We start from the raw sequence: 24213 nt of genomic DNA on the forward strand, positions 1-24213 counted from the left end.
AACTCTATACTTTTTCCAGTTCTTGCCTTTACACTTTTAAACTTTTCATTGTCAAGTTGGAAATATAGTTGAGACTCCTAGGACTAGTAGCAGGAATAAAGGACTAGTATAAAATACTTCAAAGAAAGCACTCATTTATTGGATTTGGCCTAATCACCATAGAAATCCATGCTTAGCTGTTCTGGTAATGGAATAGAATTTACTAAGGAGCCAAGTTTCCTAGTTTGAGTTTAATTTCTGTTAATTTGCTTTCCCTACCCTTTTGTAGAAGTGAAATGTGTTAAAGCTGGGTAACAGGAGAGGGAAAAAGGAATTGATGAAGGTTCATATGTCTAAAATAGGATAATAAATATGTGTATAATTGAGTTGAGTATCCCAGACTTCTGATTGTATAAGTTAACTGTGAAAATCTGAACAACTAACCTGTATTCTTCTTATTTTATTGAACCATTTGTTATTTATTCACATTTCCCTCAAAGGATAGTATATTGACACTTTGTAGTCTGAGAAAAGCAGTGGCATAAACATTTTTTTCCCCAAATAAGCTTTAAGAAATTCACAAATTCCATTCTGCTATTTTTACTATTATAAACAACCTTGTGCTTGTTTGATTATCTCATTACCATAAATTCCTAGAGGTGGAATTATTGGGTAAAGGAGATGCCTGTTTTTAAGATTTTTTAAAACTTTTATTTTTTTCTTTACTTTAGAAAACTTTTCTTGTGTTTTGTCCTTAATACTATTTAACATATGGACAGCACTTTGCTATTATGTGGGTATTTATTGGACTATAGTCTCTACCTATTAAGGTTTTTTTCTTTTTAATATTTATTTATTTATTTGGTTGTGCCGGGTCTTAAGTTGCGGCAGGCAGGCTCCTTAGTTGCAGCTCGTGGGCTCTTTAGTCGCAGCTCACTGGCTCCTTAGTTGTGGCAGGCAGCCTCCTTAGTTGTGGCGTGCAAACTCCTAGTTGCAGCATGCATGTGGGATCTAGTTCCCTGACCAGAGATTGAACCTGGGCCCCCTACATTGGGAGTGCAGAGACTTAACCGCTGTGCCAACCAGGGAAGGCCCTGTTTTTAAGATTTTTGATACATATTATCAAGTTGCTTTCCAAAAAGGTTTTATACATTTGTAAGTCTACCCACAGCATAAGTAATGGCAGATTTCCCCACACTATATCAAGATTGAGTAATATCAATGCATTTCTTGGTCAGTGTGAGATAGGTGCAAAGTGGTATTTTATTTATTTATTTTTATTTTTAGCTGTGTTGGGTCTTCGTCGCTGCGTGTGGGCTTTCTCTAGTTGTGGCGAGGGGGCTACTCTTCGTTGTGGTGCGTGGGCTTCTCATTGCGGTGGCTACTCTTGTTGTGGAGCACGGGCTTTAGGTACACGAGCTTTATTAGTTGTGGCACACGGGCTCAGTAGTTGTGGTGCATGGGCTTAGTTGCTCCACAGCATGTGGGATCTTCCTGGACCAGGGATCAAACCCATGTCCCCTGCATTGGCAGGTGGATTCTTAACCACTGTGCCACCAGGGAAGTCCCTTTATTTTATTTTATTTTATTTATTTTTTACATCTTTATTGGAGTATAATTGCTTTACAATGTTCTGTTAGTTTCTGCTGTATAACAAAGTGAATCAGCTATATGCATACATATATCCCCATATCCCCTCCCTCTTGCGTCTCCCTCCCACCCTCCCTATCCCACCTGTCTAGGTGGTCACAAAGCACCGAGCTGATGTCCCTGTGCTATGCAGCTGCTTCCCACTAGCTATCTGTTTTACATTTGGTAGTGTATCTATGTCCATGCCACTCTCTCACTTCATTCCAGCTTACCCTTCCTCCTCCCCATGTCCTCAAGTCCATTCTCTACGTCTGCATCTTTATTCCTGTCCTGCCTCTAGGTTCATGAGAAAAATTTTTTTTTTTTTTTTAGATTCCATAGTTAGCGTATGGTATTTGTTTTTCTCTTTCTGACTTCCTTCACTCTGTATGACAGACTCTAGGTCCATCCCCCTCCAAAGTGGTATTTTAAAATTTGTATTTCCTTAGTTTCTGATGACTTGAGTTTTTTTCCCCCATGTCTTGGCTTTTAAAATTAGCTTTTATTTTTATCAGAGCTGTACTTGGTGTAAAGATTCAGCAGCCTGTAAAACTTATTTTGAAAAATAAGCTGACTTCCACACCCCTCCCTCCAGGCTGCCCACCCCAAAGAAGTAATCACTCTCCACTCCCAGCTGGTTCATTATCCGTTTACTTGCAAAGCGCTAGATACCATGCCTATATTGCCGCTTCCTGTTCTGCAGATTTAGTCATTATCTCATGGTTTCCTGCTTTGGAGGGTGAGGATTTGGTTTTCTTCCCTGCACTCACTCAACCTCTTACATACACACACGCATCCCTTCAACTCTCAGGACTTGACTTCTTTAATCAACTCCCTGTTTTTAACCCCACCGTCACCTCTTCTCTGGAACCTCCATTTGCTGGGCCACTGAGGGCAAGGATTTAAAGAATCCCTATATTGTCATTTTAGTGGGGTTTTAGGAGGAATGGATATAAAAGTGTGTGTTCCATCTGCCATCTTTAACTGGACATCCTTTTTCGTGTCTTTAGTGATCTTTTTAATAAAGTAGTGGTTAAAATTATGGACTGTGGAGTCAATACTGTCTGGATTTGAATCTATCTTTGCTGTTTACTAGCTTTGTGACCTTAAACAAGTTGGTTAAAATCTCTAAACCTCATTTTTTTTCCATCTGTGTAATAGAATTAATACAGTGAAGTGCCGTTGTGAGAATTAAGTGTGATAAGGCATGTAAAGTGCTTTCCCGCAGTATCGGATGCTGGCAGTATCTTATTATCTGCCGGGCACTCTGTGCGGAACACAGAGTTGTCACTGCTGTTGTTACTCCTGTGAATTTCTTGCATATGACCTTTGCCCAGTTTCCACTGGAATGCTTGTCTTTCTTCTTGATCAGAGGTGCCTTTTATACAGTCTGTCATTGATCTTTTATTTTTATTTATGGTAGTTGGGGTGTGTAGTCATATCCACACTATTTCATGTTTTGACCTTTACTTGTTACCAGACTTAATGATTTTGAAAGATAACCTGGTGGTAATACAAAAGAAAACTTTATTTGTGGTTGTATTGTGGTAAAAAACTGGAGATTATAATAGTAGTTGGGGCAGTTGATAAGGGAGACCTGAGAGGCTAAATGAAGAAATGATTATATTCATCACGTCAGAGAAATATTTTTTTTAACTCCTGAAGTCTATCTTGCACTGATTTATTTTGCGAGCAAATTACCTAAAATTTTAAAAGCCTTCTTGAATGCTCTTCTCATCATCTACCCAAGTGGATTTCATCTGAAAACTTAGAGCTCTCAGTTCCAGTTTCTACTTTAATATTTATTTCTATGAAACTAGATCCAAAATTAACTCTTGAGGGATAAGATTTACCATATCCCCTAAGTTAATGCTGTGTTAACCAATTTGCTTTCTTTTGAGTATGGTATTGTAATATTGAAATGGTAGATATGTTGATATTTCAAAGTTATAATTACGGATACCTTATTCGATTTTGCTGGTTTGTCATTTTAGGCAGCATTGATTTACTGTTTTATTTTCATTTGTTTTATCTTAGTTTTATAATTAATTAACTTTATAAATCTTTAAATAACAGTTCATTGAAATTTGATCTCTCCACAGATTCAAACCAGGATGTAGCAATCAAACTTGCCCAGGAGCGAGCTGAAATAGTTGCTAAATATGACAGAGTAAGTATTCATATTTACTCTTTGAGTAATTTTTATTTACAGAAGTATAAACAGAAATGGAGTTCCTTTTTGGAGAGCTTAAATTACAGCAGCAGTTTGTTTACTTCCCGTGACTGTTGAAGTCATCTTATTTCTCTGACTTCATCTCCGTATTTTTTCTTCCTCCTTCCCTGTGCTTTAGCCACTCTGGTCATTTGTTATTCTTCCAACACTTCTTCCAGGCTTGCTCCTGCCTCAGGGCCTTTGCACTGGCTATTTCTTCTTCCTGGAACACTTGTATCCTGGATACCTTCATGCCCTATTGCCTCCTCTTTTTCTTTGCCCAGATGCTACCTCTTAGTGAAATCTTCTCTGACCACACTGTTTAAAAAATACACCCCTCCACCCCCTGGCTCTCTCTATCCCCTTTCTCTTCTTTACTTTTCACCATAGCATTTAAAGTATCAGCATACTTTATATTTATTATACTTTGTTGTCTGCTCTCCCTCCTAGAATGTATACTCTCCGAGGGTAAGAATTTCTTTTGTTTGATTTGCTCTTGTATCCTAAATACCTACAATAGTTCTGGCTCATACTAGGTATTCAATAAATATTTTAATATATTAGTATATGGAATTGGATACGCATTTTATTTATAATGGATACGTGATGTTAAAAATTGAACATGGATCTGAAAATTTGAATTTATACATGATGTATAATCTCCATTAGCATTTTATCCTTAAGTTAATTATGGAATCTCTTTTTTTTTTTTTTTTTTTTTTTTGCGGTATGCGGGCCTCTCACTGTTGTGGCCTCTCCCGTTGCGGAGCACAGGCTCTGGACGTGCAGACTCAGCGGCCGTGGCTCACGGGCCCAGCCGCTCCGTGGCATGTGGGATCTTCCCGGACCAGGGCACGAACCCGTGTCCCCTGCATCGGCAGGCGGACTCTCAACCACTGTGCCACCAGGGAAGCCCTGGAATCTCATTTTTGATGCCCTAGAAAATCACAGTTGTTGACGATTTACATATATCCTTATTATTACCTTAGCTCTTGAGATCTACAATGAGTTGTAGCCATGATTTATAAATGTCATGTTTTATATTTATATCACTTGGATGTAATTTCGTATCTGTTATTTTTGATTACTTATGAGAATAACAGGAACATGAAATTATAGAAGGCCATCTGGACTGTGCCCTGCTTCCAGGGAGGCATACAGGCAGAGCTCAACTGAACAATCATGTTCCCAGAGTTTCTTTTTAAGTTGGTTGTTTGGAACATCAGACACCATTTCCCATTATTATGATTAGGTTTTAATGTAGTCCGTGAAAAACCCAATTAATTTATTTAGCTGCTTAACTAATTTAAAACCAATAGAACCATCGTTTGTTCATGCTCACGTGCATTTTTTTTTTTTCATGCAGTTAACACTTAGTGACCAGGCCAAGTGTCATGCTAGGCCTTGGGGTTTCACTGTACAAACGTGAGTTACAAGGGGTCCCTGCCCGCAAGATGCTCACGGCCTACTCAGAAAACACATGAACAGGCAGTTACCAAACATCCACGAGACAGTCGGGCACTAAGTGTGAAACGTGAGGGATTAGTGTAGCCTCTTGTCCTGGGGCTCCTGCTCTAATCAGTGCTGCTTCACAGCTCAGGAGGGGAGTGTGACGGGCAGTGGGTTGAGGGTGGAGCTCTGGGCACACGGACACTTGGTGGGGGCAGCCCATAGGAAGCTGTCACAGAAGAGTAGGGGAGGGACAGGAGAGCCAAGAGACGATGGTGTCATGAGGCTGGGCAGCACTGACAAGCACAGTGGAAAAGTCCACTCGGTGAGGAAGCCAGAGTAGTGTTCACGGGATCTGACGGTGGGAGGCCGGTTTTGACCTTGGCAAGGATAGTGTCAGGGCCAGTAGAGCTGGGAGTGAAGAGGAAGAGAGGCAAAGTAGGTAGCCCACTCTTCTGAGAAGTTAGGATGAAAAAGCAAGACGTACTTTCTTCTAAGATGTTTTCACTCTAAAACCTTCAAGTTTGGCTGTTCATTCTTTTTTTAAAAAATAAATTTATTTATTTATTTTTGGCTACGTTGGGTCTTCATTGCTGCGCACGGGCTTTCTCTAGTTGCGGTGAGCGGGGGCTACTCTTCGTTGCGGTGCGTGGGCTTCTCATTGTGGTGGCTTTTCTTGCTGTGGAGCACGGGCTCTAGGAGAGTGGGCTTAAGTAGTAGTGGCATGCGGGCTTAGCAGTTGTGTCTCGCGGGCTCTAGAGCACAGGCTCAGTAGTTGTGGCGCACGCAGCATGTGGGATCTTCCCGGACCAGGGCCCGAACCCATGTCTCCTGCATTGGCAGGCGGATTCTTAACCACTGCACCACCAGGGAAGCCCTGACGGTTCATTCTTGAGTGGCTTCTTGTCCTCCGTTGCTCCCTCTTTCCCAGTCTGTTTCTCACAGGAACCCAGCTCTGATCACGGCTTAATGTCTTCCAAAGTTTGTATCAAAGAAATAGTGATTATTGCCCCAAATTTTTTTTTAAGTTAATTAGGGTCGATAATGCCTCAGTTCCAGCTCTTATTTTTAGCAAAAAATAAGTCTTGTTTTCTGTTCTTTTTAAGAAATTATTCAGTTTTATATATTCCTAATAACACCCTTCTTTGTCCCCTATTATAGGGACGAGAAGGTGCAGAGATTGAACCTTGGGAAGATGCTGATTACCTTGTTTACAAAGTCACGGATAGATTTGGCTTCTTACAGTAAGTTGCATAGTTTGAAAGCTAACTTTTAAAATTATGTTTCTATGGTCTCCTATTTCGTTGATTTTCTTTATTTTTAATAGCATTGCTCTGAATAAGATTCCAGGATTGATCCTGCAACATGCTTTTTTTATTAAATTCCTGGCATTTTTAACCTCTGTGATTGAAATTGAACTATAGTTAAGAATATAGTCTTTAATATTCATTGTGTTTTAGGAAGAACATTAAGTGCAGTGAATGAGTTATATTAATAATTTAGCAGAACTAAGTGGAAATCAATAACAACTTGTATTTCAAAAATAATGATAAAACATTTTATTTTATGTAAATGCATTTTAAAAATAATTATCAGTTAGAACTTTAGTATCGTGCAGCCTGAAAATGAGCAATGAAAAGAAATGCCACTGATCTTCCTTATGGTGGGAAATGTATTTGTATTATTGCTTCTGAAAATTAATTCCATTTATCCTGAGTATGTTACGTAAGGAGTCGAGAGAGGCCTAGAGCACTGTAAAGTAAAGTAGTTAAAGTGGTTTTGATTCTTAAAAACATCCTGAAATGATGTGAATTTGCCTGTTTGGTTCTGGCTTTGTTTAGTAAGATTCCCATGGGCTGGAGACTTTTCTGCATCTTTGTAGTTTGTATGGTTCCATACAATTTAGTGATTAACCTACTACTTAGTCACATTTATCCTTTCCCAGTCTCATTTATTATAAAGAGGAAGAAGCCAGGGATTTTTATTTTATGATACATGATTAAATTTTGAAGGAGGAATACAATTTCTTAGGGAGTTCATAGCAGTAACTTTATAGTACTCAGACCTTCTTTTTCCTTTCTGTTCAGTTTTCTTGCATTTAGAAAGTATTTTGTTGCATCTTGTTTTTCTCAGGGTGACGCAAGCAAACAAACAGTTCTGGGGGTTAGAATGTATGCTCTTCTTCTGGCTTTGCTGGTTTCAGTTAACTATTTCACGCCTTATCTGTGAAACAGAAATCATTAATTGCTCTACATACTTAGGGGTACTTGAAGCTTTGAAGAAATAAAATGATAGAATACTACATACAGGTCTAGACAAACGTAAGGTGTCATTATGCTACCTAATGATATCAGCATATCCGAAATGTTCTCCTGCCTAGTTCTAATTAGAAGGCTTTGAATTTCAGCAGACCAACAGAGCAGTGTGTAACTGTGATGAAAATACTGTCCCTAAGGGAAACCCCCACTTCGGCTTTTTTTTTTTTTTTTTTTTTTAAGTAAATCAAACTTGGCCACAAATGTGACAGGAAATGATTTTACATTTGTGTGGGTTAATGTGCAGATCTGAGGTATGTGAATGCTGTTTGGAAGGACATTTCGAGCATTTAGCACTGTCAAGATCAGTGGGTCCCAAAATCTCCTGCACATTAGAATTAGTTGGAAAATGTTTGTTTGTTTGTTTGTTTAAATAGATAGCTGGGTTGTATCCCAGATTCTGATTCAGAAGGTAGGATACAACTCAGCTGATTTTGACCTCCCCAAGTGTTTGTGATGGGCGTGAACCACTACAAAGGATGTTATCATAAAATGGTCTAATATAGGACAAAATATGTATGAAAAATCCGTGCATTCCGGAAGGGTCTAGGAATTAGCTAAATTCTCTTTTCTCATTGCTTGAAACAACTAGGTTCTGGCCCAAGAGCCTAGCCTGTGTCTACAATCTAAAAATCACACTCAGTTACTCCATGTTTCTTTTTACCTCTGTGCTGAGGTCCATTTGGCTCTAGTGGGAAAAAAAGTCACTCAGTGATTTACCTTAATAATATTAGCTAATATTTATTGAGCGCTTACTGTGTGCCAGGCATTGTTCTAAGCTCTTAACATGGATTATTCCTTTCAAAACTTCTTTGGGATAGGTACTCTTTTTGTCTTTTTTTAGATGAAACTGAAGCACAAAGAGATCAAGCAACTTGCCCAGGTTGCGCTCGCAGTAAGATTGGGGAACTGACCGTGGCAGCCTCAGGGCAGAGCCTGAGTTCTGACCTTCTGCATTCTATTGCCTCTGTAGTTTTAATAAGAGAAACATCGAAGAAGCTCTTCGAAATGCCTAGAAAGAAAATTAAAGGGGGAAAGAAGAGTGCCTAAGGAGAGGGATCTGTTTGAAATGATCCCACTGGTGAGCTCACCGTCTTTGAAAACGAAGCCCAACCAGTCCTCATACTGCCTCCCTAAATTTTGTATTAACTCCATGGTGCGATCCTAAAGCAGGCAGCACAAACAAAAATAATGAAGCATAGAAATGGATTTTAGTGTGGTGTTAGGCTTTATTGAATTTCACCAAAGGCATTGATTTTTGTTACAGTGCTTCATTTCAGTGAGACACTTTCTCCCAAGGTTGCTGCTGGGTTTTTTTGCGCTATTGAATAAAGTCACCTGGCCTAGGCATTTAGACGTTGCTCCCTGTCACACCTTGATCAAGAGTGTTTCTTTCTGCTGTCTTAGTTCTTTGTAATTTCTGATTGGTTCTGTGATAAACATGCGTTTTAAGTGTCAAGGTCAATAAAATGGTACAAAGTAACTTTGCAGCCTTCTCTGAAGGCTGCTGACTTCATATCTAATTACAGTTTTTGTAACTTAAATTACTTGTTATGATATGTGGAGAAGGATGACAGTAATTAACAAATACAGTATAGGACTAACTTGGTTTTATAACAGATTTCACAATAAATATAAAAACTGTTGCCAAACCAGCCTGGCGTGATGCTGGAACAGGGTCGTCTTTGTTTAGTACACAGAAATGGGGAGCTGTCCCTAGCTGCATGCCTGTGATGGACTTGTATCTGGAGAATGGAGAAATCGAGCTTATTTAAGAACTTAGAGAACTTTCAGTATTTAAACTTTCAACACTTTTTTGAAAAATAGTCACTGTCAGTCTGCTCGACAAAGAATGCTTGGTATTTGGATAATCATAGATAATGCTTTTAGGCCACAAGTTATTAATAGAAGAATTAGAAGGAAATTGTTTCAAAAATAAAGATAAAATTAATACCAAGCTTCAGATTTTCAACTACTTATCACAATGTGTATATTTATAAAATTTAGCACATTGTCTGTAGTTTAATGTGACTATATAAATATTTGTAAGCCAGAATAATGGTGTTTTTGTTTTTAAAGAATATCTGTTTTAATGACGAGGCCTTGAGAACTCTTTCTACCCATCCAATAATTTTGACTAGAGTAAATCTAAACTTAGGCAAAATCTGCTACAAAATCAGAAATAAAATTTAGTCAGTATATTGAATAACTGATTTTCACAAGTTAACTTTTATGTTTCCAAATGAAAGTTTATCTCATAGTTACAGAAATACTCCATTTGAGCTATTGAGAAATTACAAGCACATACACTCTAATTAGTAATTATTTTAAGCTTAATAGCAGATAAAAGAAAATAGATCCAGGTAAGGTCCCTGTGTTTCCAGTGATGCCTATGTTGTTGTTTTTACTTTGTGTATTTCTACAAGGCGTAGCTTCTTGCTATCAGCTTGGTGTTTTCTTTAAGCAGTCTCTAGGTGCCTCTTTCCATTAGACGACAAACCTTCGTTTTCTAAAGCAGCGGTAGGAAAACATTTTCTGTAAAGAGGCAGATACTAAATACTTTTTGGCTTTGTGGACCATATGGTTTTTCTTACAGCTATTCAACTCTACCATGGTAGCCTGAAAACAACCATAGACGATATATAAATGAGCATGGTGGTGTTCCAGTAAAACTTCATTTACAGAAACAGGCCGATGGCCAGATTTCATTCAGGGGCTGTAGTTTGCTGATCTAAAGGAACACTGCAGTCACCCAGATTTTGGTCTTCCCTTTCTTCTACTTGGAGGATATTTAGGTGTCACGGTAAGAATGCATACATGAATGCAGGCATGCATTCATCCTTCCCTTCATACATTCATTCAGCAACATTAGTACACTCCTGCAGCATGCCAGCCATGGTGCCTGAGGCTGCCACAGTGTTTTACGTGTGTATGTATACATTGTGTATAGCTCTTGATAAGGCATGTTCCCTGTTTTCTCTTTAGAAGGCTGTGAAAGAGTGTATGCCAACACAGAGACTAGAAGAGGAAAAGTTCTTTGGAGATCAGTGTTGAGCACATAGCAGATTTTGTATGAAAGATTTTAGAAATGGAGCAATAATGCAAGAAAATTCATGAATGGATCACATTCTATCTATGAGGTCTTAAGACTTTATAAAATTCAACATCCATTCAGGATAAAAACTCATAACAAAATGAGTATGGAGTGAATGTACCTCAACATAATACAGGCTACATGACAAGCTTGCAGCTAACATCATATTCAATGATGAAAAACTGAAAGCTTTTCCTCTTTTCCTCTAAGGTCCCCACTCTCACCACTTTTATTGAACATCATATTGCAAGTCCTGGCCAGAGCAATTAGGCAAGAAAAAGAAATAAAACACATCTAAATTGGAAGGAAAGAAGTAAAACCAGCTCCATTTGCAGATGATATGTCTGTCTATATAGTCTCTGAAGACTCCACTAAATGTTGGAACTAATAAATGGATGCAGTAAAGTTGTAGGATATACAATCAGCATACAAAAACCAGTTGTATGTCTATACCCTGGCAACAAACTATCAGAAAGAAATTAAGAAAACAGTCTCATTTACAATTGTATCCAAAAGAGTAAAATACCTAGGAATCTCAAGTTAACCAAGGAGATGAAAGACCTGTACACTGAAAACTGTAAGACATTGATGAAATATAAGTAGACACAAATAAATGGAAGGATATTCCATGCTCATGGATTGGAAGAATTAATATTGTTAAAATGTCCATACTGCCCAAAGCAATCTACAGATTTAATGCAGTTTTCATCAAAATTCCAGTGGCATGTTTCCCAGAAATAGAACAGTCAATTATAAAATTTGTGTGGAACCACAGAAGCCCCAGAATAGCCACAGCAATCTGGAGAAAGAAGAACAAAGCTGGAGACATCATGCTTCCTGATTTCAAACTCTATTACAAGTTACAGTAATCAAAACAGTATGGTACTGACATGAAAACAGACACGTAGATCTGTTAGAGTCCATGCATATGTGGTCAGTTAATTTATAACAAAGGAACCAAGAATATACAAAGGGGAAAGGACAGTCTCTTCAGTAAATGGTGTTGGGAAAACTGGACAGCTACATGCAAAAGAATGAAATTGGACCACTATGTTATACAATACCCAAAAATCAACTCAAAATGGATTAAAGACTTGAACATAAGACGTGAAACCATGAAACTCCTAGAAGAAAAAGTAGGTGGTAACCTCCTTGTCATTGGTCTTGGTGATGATTTTTTGGATTTGACACCAAAAGCAAAGCCAACAAAAGTAAAAACAAACACAAACAAACAACAAGTGGGACTACATCAAGCTAAAAAGTTTCTGCATAGCAAAGGAAACCATGAAGAAAATGAAAAGGCAGCCTACTGAATGGGAGAAAAGATTTGCAAATCATATATCTGATAAGGCAGGGGTCCCCAGCCCCCAGTCTGTGGACCGGTACCAGTCTGTGGCCTGTTAGTAACTGGGCCACACAGCAGGAGGTGAGTGGCAGGCGAGTGAGCAAAGCTTCATCTGCTGCTCCCCATCGCTCGCATTACCACCTGAACCAATCCCCCCACCACCGTCCGTGAAAAATTGTCTTTGACGAAACCAGTACCTGGTGCCAAAAAGGTTGGGGACCACTGTGATAAGGGATTAATATCCAAAATATACAAAGAACTTATACAACTCTAGCCAAACAAACCCTCCAAACAATCCAATAAAAAAATGGGCAGAGGATCTGAATAGGTATTTTTCTAAAGAAGATGGCCAACAGGTACATGAAAATGTGTTCAGCATCACTAATCATCAGGCAAATGCAAATCAAAACCACGGTGAGATATCACCTTGTTCCCGTTAGAATGAGTATCATCAAAAAGACAAGAAATAACAAGTTTTGCAAGGATGTGGAGAAAAGGGGACCTTTGTACACTGTTGGTGGGAACGTAAATTGGTATAGCCACTATGGAAAATAGTATGGAGGTTCCTCAAAAAATCAAAAATAGAGCTACTGTCTGATCTAGCAGTTTCACTTGTGGGTATGTATCTGAAGGAAATGAAAACACTAACTCAAAAAGGTATCTGTACCCACCATGTTCATTGCAGCATTATTCTCAATAGCCAAGACATGAAACAACCTGAGCATCCATCAATGGATGAATGGATATGGTGGATATATTCAGGGGAATATTATTCAGCCATAAAAAAGAAGGAAATTCTGCCATCAGTAACAACATGGGTGGACCTTAAAGGCATTATACTAAGTGAAATAAGTCAGGGAAAGACAAATGCTGTGTGATGTCACTATGTGTGAAATGTAAAAAAAGGAAAACCCAAACTCATACATATAGAGAACATACTGGTGGTTGCCAGAGGCGGGGGTAGGACCTGCCTGGCACAGACCATGTAGCCTGAGCAGATATTCGCACCATTCCACAGACGTGTGCAGAACTTGGTTCTGATTCAGTGTTGAGAACAGGCACAGTTAGGCCTGTTAGTCTTGTTTAGTGAATAGGAGGACACTGAAGAGCTTGTCCTCTGGTGGCAGCCAGAGTTGGCACTTCATTTGCAGTTAGGAACGTTCAGTGTTCAGTGTTAGGTCCGGACCTGCTCAAATCAGCTGCACAGAAGGTTGCTCTTGCCCAGGGCAGCCCAGCCCACTCACCCCAGATACGCCATTGTTGGTGCACACAGAGGTTGCCAGATGTTCTTATTCTTTCAAGATGTCCTTGCTGACCTCATCACCTAGCAAGTACATTCCAGTAGTGTTGACAGGCCTTCTTCTGCCAGTAAATGAAGAATGGATGGGTGCCATTCATGCATCACTGGTAATCCATGCATCACTAGTAATCAGGATTACAAATCAGCAGGGAAAGTTAGACTAAGAGCCTAACAAAAGCTATTTAAAAAAAAAAAGGTGAATAGGCACTTCAAAAAAAAAAACTTATATTTAATCCTTAGATATTCTTTTTCTTGAGAATTGGTTTCTTAGCCTGTTTTTCATATACTCTTGCACAATCTGAAGATAGATACTTAATCTAAGTTTGAACCCACTGGGTTAGATAGTGCTGAACATCTCTGTATTAGGATAAGTGATGGTGTCTGAGTGAAAATGTTAGTTTTCTTATCTGTGAAATGAGGGGGTTGGACTATCTCTCTGAGATCTCTTTTGGCTCTTACACCTTTTGGTCAGTTTCATTGCTGTAGCTTCACGCTTCACCTAGGGACTCTCCAGAGTAGCAAAAGAGTGCTTTTGAAAACGTTGGACTCTTGAATACTAACATATTGTACTCTTAAAAGTGTTATTATCTGGTGTCAATAGAAACTAAGGGAAGAATATGGATAGTTCTTGTCAAAACATCAGTACTACTGATAGAGCAACTCAAAGTACATAGCACTGTTTACAGATAGTACATGGTTTTCATATTACTGACAATTAATTCAAGAGTCTCAGAATGTTTTATATTGCAGGTGGTATCACAAAATTACTGTATCAGAGAAATTGATTTGATCTTTTATTATATTTACATTTTTAAAAATTATTCCCACTGAAGTTTTGACAAATGAAGCTTTCCTTATTTACAGAATAAAAATTGAAGTTTTCTTTTTAATTCATAAATCCATGGGAGGCAGTTTTATTTCCTTATACTAATTTTTTTGAACAATCATTTGTTACAGGCTGTAGTTGAAGACAGAAAGTGGAGGTGATGGTCTAGGGTAGAGGTTGGCAAACTATGGCCTATAGGCCAAATCCAGCTTACCACCTATTTTTGTAAACGTTTCATGGGAACAAAACCACACTCTATTTACATGCTGTCAGTATCTGCTTTCACAGTACGACATCAAAGTTGAGTATTATGAAAAACACTGTGGGGCCCACAAAGCCTAAAATATTTACAATTCAATATTTACCTTTGCAGGAAAAGGTTGTTGACTCCTGGACTAGAGCAGTGTTGTCCAGTAGAACTTTCTGCAGTGGTGCAAGTGTTCTCACTGTGTCTGCACTGTTCAGTATGGTAGCTGAACCATGGCTAATGAGGCTCATAACTGAAATTTTAATTTTATTTCATTTTAATTTACATTTAAAATTAAACAGCCACCTGTGACAGGAGATGACTGGATTGGACAGAGTGTGTCTAGAGATTTGAAGACAGGGGACGTGGTTACAGAATAGCTCATTGTTTTATGTTAAATTCGGTGGAATGGAAGCTTACGTAGCTCTTGAGATGATAAATAAATGGTTGTACATCATGTTTACCTACAGGCTTATAATTTTTTAAAAGTTTGCTCTGGTTTCAACTATTTCACATCCACTGTTTTTCCTCTGCAGCGAAGAGGAGCTCCCATATCATAATGCAGCTATGGAACGGGTAAGTCCAGCTCTGCGTTTGTTTACAGTTACCGGGGGATTACATTCATCAGAGGAATAAAACCTGCCACCTTTGTGATTGTGAGTGCCGTGTTATATGTCAGTGCTGTAGTCATCGTTAGAATTTGACCCTCATGTTTCTTACTGTAAGAAAGCAATTAAATTAATGGTGAAATAATTTTAGATTTTATGGAACTTCTGATAGGTACTTGGAAAAAAGGAGAGGTAGGCGTTAGCAGAGAGTGCATTGTGCACGGGTAGTTCTCCATCGAGGATGCCTCAGGACTCGGGCCTGGTGAGAGCACAGAGCTTGGGAGCAGTGGGAGCCTGGGCCCCTAAGGTGTACAAGTTTCACGGGTGCCTCTAAAGCACCGTGTGGCTCCTAAAGCCGTGGTCCAGACCAGCAGCTTTTTGGAACATAACTGTGCCATGAGCTTTTAATCACATTTTCCACAGACAACAACAAAAAGAGTTTGCTGTAGTCAAATAAGTACATGTGCATTTTAAAGACTTAAAAGTCTTACATATAGTAAACTCATCAGTTTTTTGGTAACTCAGTGGTTCCCCTTTCTTCATTGCACTTGGCTGGGGAGCTGACTCCATAGCTGGGTGTGCATGAGAACCAGCGACTGAATGTTTAAGGTTGCTCAGAGCCTCCCTGCCCCTCTCCATTGTTTTATGTACCTAAAAATGAATTGTAGAATTTATGATTTGAGAGGGAGGCTATTGATCGGGGGGATTATTCTCAGTTTGTTTATGTTTGATGGGGGAAGGAGGCTGGGTTTCAGACAACGGAGGTAAAATTGGAATTGGAATTTGAAAAATATTTTATAAAATCTTTCTAAAATAAAAAATTTCCTGAAAATTAGAACTGTAGCATAACTCTGGATAAAAAGTGCCATTTTACGTATACCGTGTAGAGAGCCCTATAGGTACTTCCTGCGGTTAAATTTTCTTGTGACTGCCTGATTCTGTGTCATAACCTTGATGTTTGGGCAAAGAAATTTCTTTCTCTTAATAAAGCTCTATTACTCCTTAGCAACTATATATCAAGCATGGGTCTAGAATCGAGGCCATAGCCTGGAACATCAGGATCAAATACGGCATAGTTTCTGCTCTGAGAGGCTGGCTGTTCATCCAGTGACTAGAGGCAGGTCAGGTGAGACAGTAGTGGGAAATGATAGTGGCTTTCAGGGGCATGGTGTGTGCAGCGTGCCCTGGCAGTGGTGCTGGTGGAGAAGGCGGGCCCCTGCGGCCCAGGGATGCAGGAGAAGGAAGTGACGGCACTTTCTACCAGTTCTGCCCCTGGTGAACTTCTACCAGACCACTTGGAAGTGGGCACACAGGGATTTGCTTGTGTCCACATTCTGGCCATTCTCTCTCTGTTAGTGCCCTGGCTTGGATAATCCGTGGACCCTCTGGATCCCACAACTGTTAGGTCTTCATTCCCTCTCTTCCCAGCTCAGCTCTGCCACAGGCTGGGACCGCCCCCTCCCCCCTCCTGCCCACTTCTCCTGGGCTGAACTTTGTGCCTCTGCAGCACCTGCACCTGAGCGGCTCAGTGCAACTGGGAAAAGACTCCCAACTGGGATGACTGGTTTTACTTTACATCCATGATCACAAACCTCAGCTGGATGTTTATGCTGCCTGGACATCATACCGCTTCCTCCTAGTGAATTTCTGCTCCCATTTTAACTAGTGCAGCTTCCTATTCCCTCTCAAACCTCCAGTACCTCTTTCTCTGGCCTTGCCCAGCCAATGTGCTTGCTTCGTGTTTCTTATTTCTTATCTCTGCACTGTCACACCAAGTAGTCAGTTCCCAGTGACCCACCCGCGCATGTGATTGGTTGCTTAGCCTCACTCTCACACGTTCCCACTTCTTGGCCTTCAGAACCCCCTACTCTCCACATATTCTTCTTTCCTCACTGGCTGCTCTTTCTCCATTTCCTCCACTTGTTCCTTCTCGTCTCATGACTTTATCCTGAGCCCATGGCTCAGGCCTGGAACTTCTCTTTCCTGTCTGGATCTCCTCCTCGGTCATCTCATCTAGTCTTTTGGCTTTAAACGCCAGCCCCCAGACTGTGTGTGCATTTCAGTGTCTAGACTTAGTGTCTGGCTTACTCCATACACTCAGATGTCTTAAAAATGTCCAAACTGGGGTTTCTGTTATTCTCTTCAAATCCATCTGTGAACAAGTTTCCCATCTCAACCAGTGGGAGCGCCACCCTTCCAGGTTTCAGTCTAAAAACTTCTGAGTTGTGTTTGACCATCCCCACACCTCATGTGTCAGCTCGGCCTTCTGCTGCCTGGTCTGCTGGAACCTCTCTTCTGGGGCTTCCAATTCCTTTCTTCTGCTAGTGTCCGCTGTCTGTTCACCACAAGAGCCGGAATGATCCTGTTAAAATAAGAGAGAGCATGTCACTCTTGATGGGAACATCCTGCCTGCTCTCCAGCTTATCCACAGTAAAAAGGAAGGTCCTTAGAATGATCTCAGAACCCCGTGTGACTGGTTTCCGTAAGTCTCTCCTCTCCTGCTCCCATCTCTTGCTCACCCACCGGCCTCCTCAGTGTTCCCTGACCAGCCCGCCATGTTCCCTCTTTCAGGCTTTTGCCTGGCTGCCTCCTCTCCTGGGGAGCCCCTCCTCCTACCCCCAAGAGCTACAGGGCGCGGTCCCTCATCTCCTCCAGGTATTTACTGTATGACGCCACCTTCGGAATAAGACCCTCCCTGGCATCTCAGATCTTACGTTGGGAACTCCCTCCCCCTTGCATGTCAACTATCCCCCTCTGTCCTTTGTTTCTCTCTTTAGTACTCACACTGTTTCACTTACTCAGTATTTTACTTATATCTTTATTTTGTCTGTTTCCTCACTAGGATGTAATCTCTAGGGGGGGGGGTTTCATCTGCTTTGTTCACTGTTGTATCCCCAGAACCTAGAGCAGGGCACATAGTACGTGCTTAATAAATGGTGGCTGAGTGAACGACCAGGTGAACATAAAGACTGTGTTATGTCATTAAACAGGTGAATTTAAAGGTTGGCGGAGCTTGTCCTTTCAAATGTTGACAGTGTGCTTTACTTGAGAAATGAGGGAGAGAAGAGTTGGAAGGTACCTTATCCATATTTGGCAGAATAAAAATCTGGCAACCCACTGTTGACTTTTCTCTCCAATGCCACCTCTCTTCCCCTTTCAAAACGAATTCCTGGTCCAGAAAATCCAGACATGTGGGAACCAGTAGCGTAGATGATTCAAGAAATGTGACAGTGAAGGAAAGAAGAAATATGAGACAAAACCTAGTTGGAGAATGCATGCTTGAGGGAGGTTGTTTGTTTTTAATTTTTTTTTAAAGAGATTTGCCTGTACAGTAAAAGACCTCTTATCCAATGCAGTTAAAGTTATAATTAATGGATTGTTTGCTCTAAACAGTTTAATATAACAGGGAATCACTATGAAATGATACGCACACCTTAATAATTTAACGTAAGACATAGTTTTATATTCCCTTGTCAGGCTTTTACTGGGAGCAGGGGTTCTGAGGCTGCCGACTGAGACTCCGTCCTCCCCTTGTCTATAAACTGCACTCATATCGTGTGGCCCAGTTGGTTTCTTTAAAGTGGAATGAGAACTTTAGACACATGCAGAGCAGTCTGAGGCTGGAAACTTTTTAGTTTATCAGGATTTCCCCCAATTTTTCTAGTTTCAGTTTAGTTCATACGTTCTTCAGTGGTTGCCTAGTTCTAATGGCCAAGGTCTGCCATTTCTAGGAAGCTAATAAAAAATTCTGCATATTCATATGCGGCATTGAATAAAATCAGTGGAAAGGATAGCCTTGTGGAAGCGTACAAGTGTTCATCAGTCTTCACAGAGCATCCACTTGCAACGTGTACTTCCTGCCTGCCGTTCGGGAAGACTTGTACACTGATGCACAGGCAGGTCATCGGGGCTTTTGTTCCAGCTTTGCCAGTGTATTCCTTCTACATAAGGTAATTCTCTGTTTAAAATAGGGTGTGGAAGGCAGGCAGTCCCTCGTAAGAGGGTGGGTGTTGGTGTTTGCAGACTGCTTTGGATTCCCCCTGACAGTCACTGAAGCAAATAAACACACATACTTATTATATTTACTCTGCAAAGAACACTATTAATAATGGATTATATTGTTTCTTTGAGCTTATTGATGCTTTTAATAAGGAGGAAAGGATACGTAAAGCTATGAATTTTCATGGATTCAGCTACTCCTTTTTGCAGTGCAGTATTTTGCATGGCTTAACAGAATATTGGAGACTTTTCAGATCTTTAAAAATTATATTTTAATTTTATGAGGTGTGAAATCTTGCTCAAAATACATGACTTTTCAATATCATTATTCTATCAAAACACGACTCTTTGCTTCTTACACTCCTTATCCTCTCCTGACCTCTGCTGGTGAGGTCTAGTTGTGCGTGACTTGGGTCAGCTTTATCCTCAGTCACACATCCTAATATTCAAAAAAACATCTGACGATTTGAACTTCAGTAAAGTTCTAAGACTTCTTATTCTAGAAGAGAAGGCTATTTAATATCCATCCATGCATTGTGTATATGGGTAGCCTTTACTGTCTAGCTTATAAATCATGTTACTAGTGGGAGGAGCATTGGACCCAATGCAAGGCAACTTCATACTATGTGGGTGATGCAGCAGTTGTTAAATACTTCCTATTCAACTGGTCCTGTATAGGATTAAGGTATAGTCTCAGATCACTAGAGGTTGAGTGGTCTCAACAAAGAAGATATTGGTCCCATTTTTAATCGTTATACCCTCCTTACCCCAATAGGAGGGGCCAGTCCTGATTCAGAGGGGATGTGAATTTAAGATGATCAGGTATCAGATTGCAAACTTCAAATGGAAGTTTAGTCCTTTCCTGAAAACAGCTCCTGGGGAAGAGTGTACAACACCGTACCATTTCCTAATCAGTGGAGGTAATGGAGAGATAACAAAGGGAATATAGGATGGAGATTAAGACCTCTGCATCATTTTCCTTTTGATATATGTTGTTCTGACATTCTCAGGGGAGTAGAATTTTCTTATACTAGGGTCTCCTATATGATTTTAAAAATTTCAGTGATGAGCACATCTAGTACCCAGATCTTAGTTTTGGAATACCATTCCCCATTAAAAAGAACCACTGTTTCTTTAAAGAAATGGATGATCTTGGTCTAGGATAGAAAAAAGTATAAAGTGAGCGTGAATTATATTGTGCCAGATCAGTCATGTCTAAAGGATCTGCCTGAAGAGGGGAAATCTCCAAGCAGATAAGAGGCAGTCCAGCCAAATTGGGGGCAATTTGAGCTTCAAAAAGAATAATGATGATAATAATAATGGATTTTAACACATTGAATAAAATAGTCCTTTATACCTTAGTGATATTAAAAATGGGGAGGGACTTGAAAGGAAAAACTTTTTAATAGAAAAATATCAGTTAATAATATAGACAGAATCATAAGGAAAAAAAAATCCACCATACCATTTTACCACCATCAGAATCAGAATTGACTCAGACAGAGATTATAGTGGATGAGAAGACCACTGAGTAGAGCTGTTAAGGAACAGGATGTCCATACTATCTCAAAGTGCACCACCCACATTACTTATCAGTTACACAAAGGAATTTCTCTATTAGTTAGTGGAGAAATTGGGCAAATACCACTTAACCAAGGGATCAAAAGTTGTATCATTGATAATGGTACAAATCAGCATGATCTGTCACTGGATGTGATGCCATAAGAAGGACACAAAATCACCTGTGTAATAGTCCCACCAAAATCTAGGGGAAACAGTTAGCAAAGCCAGATAGTGTGGACTAGGCTCTTCAAAAGTCAACATCATGAAAGACAAACAAAGGCCAGGGGACTGTTCTAGAGCAAAGGGAACTTAAGAGATGTGCCGGTGAAGGCAATGTATGTTCCAGGGTTGTATTCTGAATTCCCCTCTCCAACCCACCTAAAGGAAAACAGCTTTAAAGAATGATTTTGGGGCAAGTGGGGAGTTTGGTATATGGACCGTTTATTACCAAATAACGGACCAATTTTAAATTTCTTGAAAGGGTGTAATAGTTGTACTGTGATTATGTAGGATAATATGTCTTGTTTTTAGGTGTTATATACTTGAAATATTTGGAGTGTTCACGACGTCTGAGATTTTCTAATAGATTAGCGCCCCCCACCCCCCTACAAAAAAAACCCCTAATATAAATAGATTAAATCTGGCAAATTGTTAATAATTGATGGATTTTGGTGAAGCATATATAAGTATATGGTGCATTGGTCTTCCACTTTTCTGTAGGCTTGAAATATTTCAATAAAAATTGGGAGAAGTAAGATGTCAGTGTATAAAGGCAACAGAGTTATTAATATCAGCTTTGTATAGATTCCTAACATCAGTAGTTTCACATTTTAGCAGCACTTTGAAAAGCGTTGCCAACATGATGGAATGATCCATATCTTTGTTATACTACATTAGAGATACTATTGTACTTATGTTTACTTCTGTATTATAGTGATCGAACTGCTATCAAAAGTACTTAGGATTTTGGTTGGTCTAGTCATATTCATTCTCCTTCCCACCCCTCTGCTTCCAAGACCACAAAATGCTATTACATAATTGCTTCATAGTATTGTTTGCTTGTCTCTCTTGATGTAAATTATGTTTAAAAATGTTTATTTAACTTTTCTTATACACCAGTCACAGTTTTAGGTGATGAAATTAAAACAAGAGTATATAATATGGTTCCTGTACTCAAGGAGTTCATCCTTTAATAATAATAATAATAATAAATATTTGGGCATTTAGACCAACTAGAACACAAGTGCTGTTAGGTGCTATAACAATAATCATAATAATTCTCATTTTATAGATAGGGAAACTAAGATACAGAAAGATTACGTAACTTGTCCCAAATGAAACAGATAAGAAGGGGCAGAACTCAGGCCAACTGAGTCCTTAGTCCATGCCATGAAATGCTGAAGAAACAGTTTATTTTGCCTGGAGGATGGAGGAATTTGGAAAAGGTTTTGAACCTTTGACATTTGACTGGGTCTTGAGAGGATGCATAGGGTTTTGCCAGATGATGGTGAGGAAGAGCATCACAGGCAGATGAAAAGCAGACGCTGGTCAGAGAGGCATGAAAATACATTGTGTGTTGGGAATGACAAATAGTTCAAGGTGGCCAGATCATAAAAGTAGCAGGAAAAAAAAAAAAAAAGTAGCAGGAAGTGAAACTAGAAGGTGAGTTTGGGCCATATTGTGAAGGGCCAACCGTGTAGAGATTTGAACTTTATTTGTAGCTATTGAAAGGTTTTAAGCTGAGACTCACTTTTAAAAGGTCATAGCAGCGTGGAGGCTGGCTTGAAGCCACCCAGGGCTACCTGTGAGGAGTTACTGCCCTCATCTAGGGATGAGGAGTGACAGAAAAAGGGCAGAGGATGTGATGGAAGCAGAAGTGGATGGGACCAGCAGAGTGTAGGTTGGGTGTGGAAAGAAGACACAAGGAAGACTGAAGACAACCTAAGCTTCTAGGTTGATTGACTTAGTGGGTGGTGATGCTCTTAATTCGTAGTAGGAAAGGGAGGGGTAATTAGCAGCATGTTTAGGGAAATCGTTTTGGGTGTGCGGAGTTTGAAGTATCTGCTGAACTTCTGTGTGAGATTCCAACTTGCTGTTATATTCTAGTCTGTTTTGGTGTTACTGAGTCCATGGCAAGATGATGTTCCTTAGCCTGTTTTTCTACAGCATTTAAGTTTACATTTGTCACATGTGTTTTCAGTTACTCCTTACCTCAGAATAAATTCTGGAGTTGTTAAGCTATAGCATGTTTGCTGATAAAGTATACTGTATCCATTTATTATAGATTCATGAGTGCATGCAAGTCTGGTGTAGTTGATCGGGCAGAGTTATGGAGTTAACACTTAAACCTGATTGAACTACTGATGTATAATTTTAAAATCCTACAGCCTGGGAGCTTTACCAAAGTGTATTTTTTTTCCTTTTTTTTTTTTTTTTTTGCTGTAGGGGAAAGAAATGTATACTTAATGGTTCTGAAAATTGTGTGCGTCTGTTTTATCCTTGCATGTGAGAATGTGTAGCATTTAAAATAATCTCTCTGTATATATGATGAGCATTAGAATACAAAAATGTGCCTTTAAAGAAAAGAATAGCTATTTCTTAAAGTGATTTATTGACAATTTAATAGTCATAACAATGAAAGATAGCAAAAGACCTGCTAGATCTCAGCAGGGTTTTTCCTGGCAAAGTGTATGTTATTGTACTCTTGGATGGGCTTGAATTATTTGGTGTTTTCCTGTTGGTGGAGAAAGGGATTATGCTTTGAAGAAGTCGTGGGAGGGGGGGAGTGCAGAAGAACAAGAAAGTACCAAATGGCATCTTAGATCAATCTTAATTTTTCACAGCTTGGCTTTCTGTAAAGTAACATTTAGCAGAAACATTAATTAGATTTCAGAGCCCCACTGAGTTTTAAAATTAAACGTATTTCTGGAACCATCTGTAAGAATTTATTTCTAATAATATAATGAAAAATATGCTTAATCTTTTGAAAAATGAGAATCATAACAGTATCTTTTGCTCACAAGTGATCATCTTTGGTTATGAAAAAACCATCAAAATTTTTAAGAGTAAAGAAGTAATTAAAGAGTTTTAAGGATATGCCTAAAAATAAAATTTCATAAAAGTATTCTGATTGGTGAGAATCTTTTCCTAAATTCAGGACTTTCTTTGGGATTTTATGCTTCTTTTGAATCTAAAAATATTGATGGTGGGCCTATGCCATCTGCCTGTTTGAGGCTGGATTGAAGACCGTCGATGAGGAGCTATTGCTTCCATCCAGGAACTGTGATCCCCAACGAGAGCAGGGACATGATGGAGGCAAGAGCGTAGGATATGGCGGCCTGGAGCGCAGGTCCTGGGGCCACGCTGCCTGGCCTTGAACTCACCAGATGCGGGAACTTGGAGAAGTTGATTAGACCCTTTGTGCCTCTGTTTCCTTATTTGTAAAATGGGGGTGATTGGGCTTCCCTGGTGGCGCAGTGGTTAAGAGTCCGCCTGCCGATGCAGGGGACACGGGTTCGTGCCCCAGTCCGGGAAGATCCCACATGCCGCGGAGCGGCTGGGCCCGTGAGCCATGGCCGCTGAGCCTGCGCGTCCGGAGCCTGTGCTCCGCAACGGGAGAGGCCACAACAGTGAGAGGACCGCGTACC

The 24213-nt window shown here is 39.8% G+C and overlaps 1 protein-coding gene across 6 annotated transcripts in view; it reads left to right on the top strand.

The window, feature by feature from the left end:
• Nucleotides 1-24213, top strand: part of USP6NL (USP6 N-terminal like) — a 193961-nt gene that overhangs the window by 122896 nt on the left and 46852 nt on the right. For 5 of the 6 annotated variants that reach the window (XM_029236938.1, XM_029236937.1, XM_029236939.1 and 2 more), the window contains 3 exons: nucleotides 3711-3778; nucleotides 6431-6513; nucleotides 14933-14972. In XM_029236938.1, the coding sequence (XP_029092771.1) occupies nucleotides 3711-3778; nucleotides 6431-6513; nucleotides 14933-14972 (191 nt within the window). Of the gene's footprint in view, nucleotides 1-3710; nucleotides 3779-6430; nucleotides 6514-14932; nucleotides 14973-24213 lie in introns of those variants that run through there. The other variant, XM_029236940.1, reaches the window with a different exon arrangement.

The sequence above is a fragment of the Monodon monoceros genome, unplaced genomic scaffold, assembly GCF_005190385.1.
Source record: "Monodon monoceros isolate NGI ecotype Baffin Bay Population unplaced genomic scaffold, NGI_Narwhal_1 Super_Scaffold_21, whole genome shotgun sequence".
Classification (NCBI taxonomy): Eukaryota; Metazoa; Chordata; class Mammalia; order Artiodactyla; family Monodontidae; genus Monodon; species Monodon monoceros.